The 10,467-nt window shown below is 43.1% G+C and overlaps 1 protein-coding gene across 1 annotated transcript in view; it reads left to right on the top strand.

The window, feature by feature from the left end:
- LOC119398676 (WD repeat and FYVE domain-containing protein 2) overlaps positions 1-2,510 on the top strand; it is a 53,757-nt gene extending 51,247 nt beyond the window's left edge. Inside the window, exon 13 of the mRNA XM_037665511.2 lies at positions 835-2,510. Within this exon, the coding sequence (XP_037521439.1) occupies positions 835-861 (27 nt within the window). The 3' untranslated portion in view covers positions 862-2,510. The remainder of the gene's footprint in view (positions 1-834) is intronic.
- Positions 2,511-10,467: the final 7,957 nt, after the last annotated feature.

Below are 10,467 nucleotides of genomic sequence, written 5' to 3'. Positions count from 1 at the left end.
TTTTTAAGCACATTTTTCCATTTTTTGGTGCCGGTTATATGCGAGAAAATACGGTATTATTGGCCTTTTTAATCATTAGGTATGTCTCTTTGTTAAAAGTGAAAGAGATAAGTTCAGAGCAAAACATATTTGTGAAAGTGAAAAATTATTATTCACCTGACTGTAGCACGTACCATCAAAGGAAACCCATAATCCTACCTCTGATTCTTTTATTGAACTGTTCTTTGAACAGTTGTGCCTGGCCATCTTGGGTGTAACTAACAACTAATGTGGTTGCGCTGAGCGAAAGACACAAAGGACAACACGACACATCGCAAAAGCACGTCAGTATTATACACAAAACAGTGATGATAGCAAAGAAATATGTCACTACATAATATACATGAAAGCAAGTCATTTCAATCCTTTGGGTTCCGCGTGTGTAGTGTTAACTAATCTAGCTGTTGTCAATAAAGCTAAAAGCTGCCTCGTTTAGGGCTTAGGTCAATGACATGCTTGCAATGACATGCTTTTGTGAAAATAAACAGTTGAAAGTTGGCGCCCTACCTGCTCAGTTCGCTGTGTCGTATTGTCCTTTGTGCCTTTTGCTCTGCACAACCACATTAGAATGCCGTACCAACTAGCCCAAGTTGAAGCTTTGCATAACTAAGGAAATACATTGTGAGATGTCAGTGAGCAGCAAAGTGGAATGTATAGTACAGAACAAACTTTTTCCTCAGCAACAAAAATTCTTCTGAAGACATGCCGTTAAGAAAAATTGGCATCAGCTGAAATTAATTTTGTGAAGTGCTCATTGTAGAAGATTGCAAAGCTTTTTATTTTTTTCCTTTGCAGATTTGGGACATCAGCCACATGCTGTAGTCAGCCAAGGTGTGTGTGCCATGGAGTGAGCAGGGGCTGGAAAAAGAAAAATGCCTTGCTGCTGCACATTTATTTGTCAGGACTGTGTTGCCGTTCTTCGTGCTAGAAACAGCTGAAAGCAGCCAGGAGAAAATGCTATCGGTAGTCTTCCACCGTAAACCCTGGTCTCCTCCAACGGGTCATCTCAACGCAGTGATGGAAGGCGAAGTCAGTTTGTAAGGGATGGAAAAGAGGTGCTTGTACGAGCACTTGAACCTTTTGATGCTTGTTGCCATTTCACCTTGTTTCCATGCCTGACTTGTGCACAGTTGCAAAGTGCAAGGCAGAGCGCGCCTTACCAGTGGTGCACAATGGGTCGGTGCAATTTGTGTTAACACATGTGGCAATGCTAACCGCAAAGAAGAGACTACCCCTGAGCAGACATTGTGCCATTGGCCACTGTATGCAGTCTGTGGTGGGTGCTCTATGCAGGCACATTTCTCGTACTTGCTGTTATGGGGAGGGAAGGTGGGCAGTGTGTTTGTGTGTGTGTGTGTGTGTGCACACTAGTACATTGTTTGTACACCTGCGTGCAAGGATGATATCCAACCACTATCCAAATAAGCAAAACTGCCAGTGGAGTGACTGCTTTATATAGAGAGTAGTCGTAGCACCAAAGATGCCATGCTTGCTCTTTGCTTTTGACCTTAAAACTGTGCATAATGCTGGCGGCGCAGGGACACCTTGGCCCTGCTACAGTCTGTGCTGCTTCAGATTTTCTCTCATGGGAACAGCTAACTAGGGTTGAAGTATCTTGAGTCAACACTGTGTACCTTGATCTGTTGGTACGTTACCAAGGGTCCATAGATTGTGGTGGAGTAGTGCCTGCTTAATAGCAGAACTGGAAAGTCCGGTTGTCTGCTGTGTGGGTGGGGTATCTGCCTTGTCACTTCAGTAATGTAAACCCGCACAATATACAAGGTAGCTGTCAAGGCTGATATCCTTTACCAGATTCACGAGTGTCACCAGAGAGATGTGAAGCAGCAAATGCCCATCATGCACACATAGTCTGCAGCCATTGTTGTGGTGTACAGTTCTGAACGGTGTATATAACCACAAGACTGTACTGGCAGTGTCATATCGTGTACCTGTAAGTCTTCGACTTGATTTCCATTTCCTTTATTATACAACTAATAGTAGACTGCTGCATGGAAGCCTCATTTTTGCCTCCTATGTTGTACTGCTTTCTTGTGGCAACCATCTCTCCTGCATCAGTGGCAGATAGTTCTTCTTGCTTACATGGGCCACCACTGAGAATCGTTCCTGCTTAAAACTGAGCATGGCCACAGTCCACTGTTTCTGGTGCTTGTGTGTAAGCTGGCCCATTTCCTTTCCCAGCACTTTACCTTTTTGCGTGTTGCCAGAAAATATTTGTTGCTCTTGACCCATTTTTCTAGTAAGTTGTCTGTATGTAAGCTGTCTTAATGCCATGCTGTTGATGAATGTTGCATAAGAAGGTTTATAAGCTAAACACTGTGGAACACTGCTGTATTCCAGTGGCTAACTCTAGCACTTAAGTGGTCTCGTGAAAGCTGTTATATAAATCTGTGATACTGAGCTCCTGCAAAGTAAAAAGCTGGGTTTAATGTCCTTGAATAAATGCTGAAAAAGAGCATGAATCTGTTTTATTCCTTATGGCTCCACCTTGAACACATTTGATGCATTGGATGCATGAAGTAAATCTTATTTTTGAAGCAGAAGTTCCCCTGCTTGCCACAGCTGTGCAGTTTCTTGTGGTCTGCTCACTCACCAAGTACACTTCAGATGTCATTTTGAGGACTTCCTTGGTGTTGGATTGACAAGTGTTATAGAACATTGGTAGAGCCCTTTCATATGGACTTCTACTTGACTCAGTTCCCTGATTAGCTTAGCAGCCCGAGTGCCCTTGTAGAGTGTCCTTTAGTGTGTGGCATTTCTGCTCACATGAGCGTCTAAACTTGCTTATTGTTAATGGTCTATCTTGCTTACCTTAACTTCTTCCATGCCACACTATTATCCTGAATTCTGACCAAAATATGGCCAAATTATTCTAAGACCCTTAATTCCCAACATGTTTTACTTCTTCCACCTGAATTGGCTCCTTCCTGCTTGTGCTGCCTCACAAATCGTGCTTCCATCTACCAAAAGTGTGACAAAGCATGAAGATGAAACCAGCTCATTCATAACATTGCTGGAAAATAAAAAGTGCTATTGAATCTGATGAGTTGAGCTTGTCCTCGTCTGTTTTTGCCGAGAAACATATGAATGAATCCCAATCATCCACAGCACGAAAGGACTTAATAATTAGCGGACCTTTTGAAGAGACTGCTGGAAAATTTTTTGGAGCACTGTAAAGGAAATGAAGCATGCAATCTCTTACTATTCCATGGATGGTGATCTGCAACGCCCCTTGTTATGAAGGTGAATTTTGTATTGCAGGAAATATTACCAGACCTTTAGAAGACTGCACGGCTGGTAATGCGTAATGTGTGTAGCTGGGCCACTTGGGGAAATGAAGCCAGTTTAATGGCACATGTGAGGATTGCCAAATCTGGTTTCAGGAGAACTGTCTCCACAAGCAGGAGAGCTTGTGATGTCATTTAGCACGCCAATGAATGCATACAACGCTTTCTTCCTGTCTGTTCCCTCTGTTCCCCTTATAACATGCACCTCAGTTTTAAGAGTGGCTGTGCTGTTGCTTTGCTGCACCTGCTTGTAAGAAGTAGAAGTACCCTCAGCAGTTTACAAGCAAGCATTGGAGTTGATGAAATTGACTTGCACATCTATCAATTATGCAATGGCTCTGTTTTCAGTGAATATACGGACTGCAAGACGGTATATTAATCAACATTATGTCAGACTTTGTTTGCAAATTTGTACTCAAACTATTTTTTGTGTTAGAAAAAGCACATACAGACTAGGAAGTGAGAAATGTGTGTAACGAGGCCGCAATGGCTCATGGGGATATAAAAATTTAGTTTTGCTTGAGCAGCCCATCATTTAACATAAATTGCAAAAGTAACAAACTGGAGCTGAACTAATGAATTCTTGCAAGAAATGTTCATTTTTGTTTTTCAAACTTGGCTGGAATGTTGCAACTTTCTCACTCAGTGTCGAACCCCACCACCTCAAACTAAAGCAAGCACCATAACTTTTGAGGTATGGGGTTTGGCTTGGTTTGAAAAGCCTAATCTGCAGCTTTTCATCCATCACCTACATCTAAGTGCATACAAGCTTGCTGCCATTTGAGGGATGACGCTAACTTGTTCCAAATTTCAAGATGGTATGTCAGGAGGTAGACACTGGCCACCATCTTCACCAGTGGTGGGAGACCTACTCGCTTAGTATGGTATGTACTCAACATGTCACTGCTATGTTTAGTTACGTGTGAATACTGTTATTGCTTGCCTGAGCCTGCCTCTGTTTACTATGGCGGCTAATTGCAGTGATGCAGCACAGCAAGCCTCTGTTGCAAAGTTTGTAGTTAACAGTGGCTGGAGTTTGAATTGACAATAATGTAAGGTTTTGCCTTGCCATCAGAAAACATATAAATTTTGTATATCCGTCCTTCTGTGCTCATTATGCATTAACCAAACCGTGCAACCACTTACGTATGATGCACGCATTAGAAGGCAGAGCCATAGGTCGGCAAACTCACTCGTGAATTGACTCGCTCAGATTCTGATCGGGCCGTGAGTCTTAGTGAGTCCGAGTGAGTAATTTTCTGGTGAGTTTGAGTCTGAGCGAGTCCGGTTGAAGAAAATTTTAGTGAGTCTGAGCGAGTCCAGTTGAGGAAAATATTAGTGAGTCTGAGTCGGAGTGAGCCCTAAGCGCAAAATATAATAGTTGAATGAGCCCAAGTGAGCTCCACCTTTTGTTACCGACTTATGGTCCCATCTACTCATCTTCAGCATTACTATCAGCCTTATATCGGCTTACGTTTATACTCAAGTCTATTCACACATATCTCGGTGCACTAGCATTCATGCGCCACATCAATATTTATTTGTCAGAGGTGTGAGTTAGGGAAGGGGTGCCATGACCTCCCCTTGCAAAGTTTTTCATGTGAGGTTCTTGATAAAAATATCTCGTGTGAGTTGTGTGTTTCATGCAAATGGCCTTACTGGATTGATATATGGTGATGATATATGATATAGGATAACTCGTATTTGAAGTTACATGATCAAAAGGTGTGTCGTAGAGCACTGATTATGTGAGATATTGGCGTTAAAGATGATTGACACCATGATCGAAAAAGCTAATTTTATGCCATCAGACTCACAGAGTCAGGTGAAGCCGCGAGTCTGAGTCCGGCTGAGAAATATGTTGGTGAGTTTGAGTCCGAGTGAGTCCGGTTGAGGAAAACTTTGGCGGACAGACAGTCTGTTAGTTCTCATTAATATTCCAACTAAAGCAAGACATACAGACTCGGTGACACTAAAGTTAGCTCCAATGATGAGCGAAAGCAGTTAACATGGGGAAAGCAGTTAACATGGAGGTGAAATGCTAGGAGCCCTTGTACTGTGCAATTTCAGTGCCCGTTAAAAAAACCCAGGTGGTCAAAATTATCCGGAGTCTTCCATTATGGCATCTCTCGTAGCCCAAGTCGCTTTGGGACGTTAAACTCGATAAACCAACCAATCAACCACTTAACATGTTCCTGTCCATTTTAGCATTGGGCAAGTACCACGCCTACTCTGTGACCACTAACGTCGGAATGAATTTCAGTTGGGGCATGAGGGTTATAAGCACTGTTATAAGCAAGATGATCAAGGCAAAAGTGGTAGTTTGCTCATCTTAAAAAAAAAAAAGGGGGGGTGTCCGTAAGTAACGATTAAGTGGCTGGGCAATGTCATTGAAATCCTAAACAAAACTTCAGATGTCTAGTAGCTGAGCAGGGAACTGGAAAGTCACTGCATGCACATTGTTGGGATGAGGTTGGACACTGCTAGCACTGACAAGATCAAGAATGATGATGCGACACCAAGTAAAATTTCACTTCAACATGTTCATTTGGAGGCCAGCTCACTGGAACACAAAGAATGGCTGACATGAGAGTAAGGTAGCTCTCAAAGGTAGAGGAAAATACAGCCGCATCATGTAGATGGCATAAACAAGTGGACCATTTGTAGGCTTAAAGGAGAGAATTTATCATTCACTCGAACTGTGCTGGGGCGTTACTCAAACCGAAAGGCATAGCAACCTTGAACTGGTAGAGGCAATTTGGTTAAACAAATGTTTTTCTCACAATCAATGGCATCAAATGAATGCATGAAATGCTGGAGAAACGGTCGATTGAGAAAAATATGTGGTTACATGCAGGCAGTCCAAGGCATTTTTTTGTGGTAGAGGGGTTATGTATTTGTGCATAATGTTCATGTGTTAGTAGCCAACGCAGCAGTGCAAGCTGCTGCTTTATTTCTTGACAAGAACTACAGGTGATGCCCATGGACTGGAAGAAAGCCCTACACACTGTGCCTGTGTGTAGGGCTTTCATAAATTTCATAAATCACATGGCATTTGATGTGGCAGATGCAATAAGGAAAGTGGCAGATAGGGCTTGCATTGCCTGTGTTAATTTGATTCAGGGCAATGGATATTTGACAAACTAGAGGATGTTCACTGAAATCAAAAAGGCTATGGAAGGACTTGGGGTCAGTAGCTTGTATGGAAGGAAGGCCAGTGAGGACTATTTCGGCAAAAGTGTCCCTCAAGAAATTGGCTGCTGTGGAGACGAAAAGTACTTAGGGCATGGAGCACAAGGTGGTGCTCTCACGTTCAGCAGTGTGACTGATGGCAGAGAGCAACATAACGTGCAGAATGATTTGAATAAATTAACTGAACTTCAGACATGGAAAGGAGATGCAGTTAACATCAAATAAGGACAACATGTAGTCTACGTTGGGAATAGCGGCATGTGACATCAAGGTGACATAGTATGTGGCAACTTGGGATGGCAGGCATACGCAAGATGGAGGCCACATTTGAATTAGGTGAATAAGACAGAAGTAGAGTGACCAGCGATATTGACACAGGCAGTGCACATACCAAGGACTGTGGGCATTCGTGCATTGGCCGTACAAATAAAATGGCGTCTGACCACGTGTGACCACCTTTGTGAATCAGTCATGAAGTTCAGCCCTCATCAAAGAAATGCGAGCGCTCGTTTTGGTGAATGCAAAAATGGTCACATCATCAATCTTTTTAACATTAATGAATCACTGTTGGGGCAGTGGAATGACAAGAGGATATTGTGCAGTCATCAATGCAGCATCACCTCCGTGATGCATTAGTTTAATTTCCTGGTGGAAAGTGGCCGCACTTGAAAGGCAGTGGCAAGAAGCGAGGTCAAGCAGGAAGGCAGCAAACAAGACTAACAACCTCTCAGTGATGAAGAGCAGCAAGACCGTGTTGTGCCGACTTCAGGGTTGGCAAGGTGCGACACAAACGAAGACTGCTATCAATTATTGTTAGCACACATGCGCAGGGTGCCCCTGCCCTTTTCCTATTTCACATTTTCCTTTTTTCATTCCTCACTTACTATACATCACTTAAACCCCACCTGGCAGGCCAACCTCTCTTTCTCAGTAGCCCCCTCCTTCCCTTCCTTAGTGCATATGCTTTCTGTTCTCCACTCTGAGGTTTTGGGAGGGTGAGCAAAGCGCACATAAACACTCTGCTAAGGAAGGCAATTGCTGCACTAACAAAGACAAGTCCACTTGTCGAAACATTGGCTCCAGCGTCACACCCTGTTCAATGATTTTTTGTCACTTCAAGCCCATAGGTCAGCAAAGTCACTCATGGAGACTCAGATCGGGCCACGAGTCTGAGTGAGGCCGGTTGAGTAATATTTTGGCGAGCTTGAGTCCAAGTGAGTTCGGCTAAGAAAAATTTTGGTGATTCTGAATCCGAGCGAGTCCAAGTGAGGAAAATTTTGGAGAGTCCGAGTGAGCCTGATTGACGAAAATTTTGGAGTCTGAGTGAGAGGGAGCCCTAAGCACAAAATATATTTCTTAAAGGAACCCTGACAGCGAAATTTTTGTTGGTGAGTGACTTTTTTGCTGTAATTTGTAGCTTTGTGTCTGGTAATCTCTAAATTAAATCATAAATGCTCTAGCGTATCGTACAACTAATTCTAGCGTAGTTAATTGTGACCATTTTAGCATCACTTCAAAACGCCCGCCTAAAAACCACAAGAAACTGGCGACCCATGCGGGGGAGCGTCAAAGACCACGTGCACTCAAGCTGTGGTGACGTTGACAGCGCGGTTTTCAAATTGGGGCGCCGCGCGGTAGAGATTGAAAGTGTGTGTAGTATGTGGGTGCCTCGGTATGGGTTAAACCTGTTAAGCGCGTGAAAACTACCAGCCCGACAACAGAGCCAGAGGGGTGAGGAACAATAGGCCTCGCCAGTCGTCGCCCCGCAAACCTTCTGTGACGTCCACAATACTTGCTTTACTCGTGGAACGTCACACGGGGCCTCTATCTACGTCATACCAGGATGTCGCAAGGTGCAGCCAACTCAAGTGAGCACTCACGCTTACTTTAAAACCAAATTAAGATATCTTAAAGGCAACGTTCGTCACTAATAATCGGTCAGATGTACCCCTGTATACAGGAAAGTCAAACAACACAAAGATCTCGAGGTTTCAATTTTGGTGTCAGGGGTCCTTTAAGCAAGTCAGTGAGCTCCATTTTTTTGCCGACCTATGGTTCTATCTACTCATCCTCAGCGATACTATCAGCCTTATGTCAGCTCACGTTTATACTCACGTCTACTCGTACATATTTTAACACACTAGCGTTCGTACGCCACCTCAATATTTATTGATCAGAGGCGTGAGCTACGGAAGGGGGGGGGGGTGCCTTGACCTCCCCCGCAAACTTTTTAACAGGAAGTTTTCGATAAAAAATATCTCATGTGAGTCGCGTCTCTCATAAAACTGTCCTTGCTAAATTGCAACCACTGATAACTCGTGTGTGAAGTTACACGAGATCAAAAGGTGCCACGTAGAGTACGGTTTATGTGAGATATTGGCATTAAAGAGCATTGATACCATGATCGAAAAGCTAATTACACAATGAACGCACTCATGAATCGCACTCAGGCTTATTCAGGCTCTGATCGAGCCATCAGTGCGAGTCCGGTTGAGAAAAATTTTTGCGAGTCTTGAGTCCGAGTGAGCCCTAAACACACAATATATTTCTTGAGTGAGTCTGAGTGAGCTCCACTTTTTTGCCAACCTATGTTTAAACCACAGTCTTCCTTTGAACTTCTGTCTTATGATGATCTGCTTAAGTATTTTAGTGAACTCCCTCAATGAACACATTCTACCCACATTTGATGGTGTGCCATTTCTTTTAGTACTGTCATTGTCATCGTACATCAGATTTAATTATCTTGAATTTCTCCAAAGGACAAGATTTTTAACAGTTCAGGGGTGAACAGCATTACATGTATCAAGTGATGTAAAGAAGCGTGTTATTAATTAAAGAGACTCTTTGTAACCTTACATATTATTTCATTTGGAATAGAAAAGTATTCAATATTCAATTCAATATAAAAAACTGTTTTTCACTAATATTCATACAAATAGAAAATTTTGCGATTCCAACACCCCTAATTTGCATACTCTCCTTTTAAAATGTAGGATAGATGCACCTGACACATTATACATCAGGTACCTTCTTTATCCATGTGGTGTGTAAACATATCAGTACTACACTAAGAAAAATGCTTCTGAACACTTTTGTATCAAGGCAGGTTCCCAAGGCCTAGAAATTGAAGGGTTCCTGCTAAACTTTTCGAAAATTGTTAAAGCTACACTTAAGTTACTAAACAATGTTGTTACAATATACAAGCTTCCAATATATTTGCAGCAGGGAGAGCACAACAATTTCATTCAAGAAGGTTTAAGCTGCCGAAATCCCTGCCGCTTTTCACGTATACAATTCGCAATGCCCACAGACTGTCACGCCACCAAGCGGATGTCAGGAGGCCAGTTAGCAGATGACAAACCGGCAGCCGCTCCCGCAAGTATCTAAATGTCCTTTTGTGTTTGTCAGCTAGGTACCTAGGGACAGAATCTCAAGGGATTTTCGATGGTGGCGCCGTCACTTAGCACAGTGGGAATGATGGAAAGTACAGGCTACGGATTGGATAGCATTAGCTAGCGAACTGTGTACGGACCTTTTTCTACAGTTTCAGTTTCGTTCTTCGCAAGGCATGGGCAGTGTGGTGCGTTACAAAGCACTCGAGCAGTGCCTTTGTTGTTTAGAGAGGCTGAAGACCACTAAATCTCTGGGTTTGCTGTGACGTTGCAGCTTTACAGGTTGTATTTGACAGTTTTAGCAAAGTGTCGTGCACTCACCACTGCACATATATGTAGCGTCCCATGCCAGTGCAGGAAATTGCATAGAGTTCACGTTTTTTTTTCATAAGTGCGTCTTGCCAAAACTCATTCAGATTGACTGCAAAATGGCAAAGCTAAGTAGACGCACCGTCATGCTTCTCCGACTTGATTTCACAACAAAACGTGAGATGCGTTGGGAGCAGACCACTTGGGCAGATGCACCTGGCATTGCAGCA

This window comes from Rhipicephalus sanguineus, chromosome 1 (assembly GCF_013339695.2).
Source record: "Rhipicephalus sanguineus isolate Rsan-2018 chromosome 1, BIME_Rsan_1.4, whole genome shotgun sequence".
Classification (NCBI taxonomy): Eukaryota; Metazoa; Arthropoda; class Arachnida; order Ixodida; family Ixodidae; genus Rhipicephalus; species Rhipicephalus sanguineus.
The sequence above is the reverse complement of the archived record's forward strand: the minus strand, read 5'-3'. Positions and strand labels throughout refer to the sequence as shown.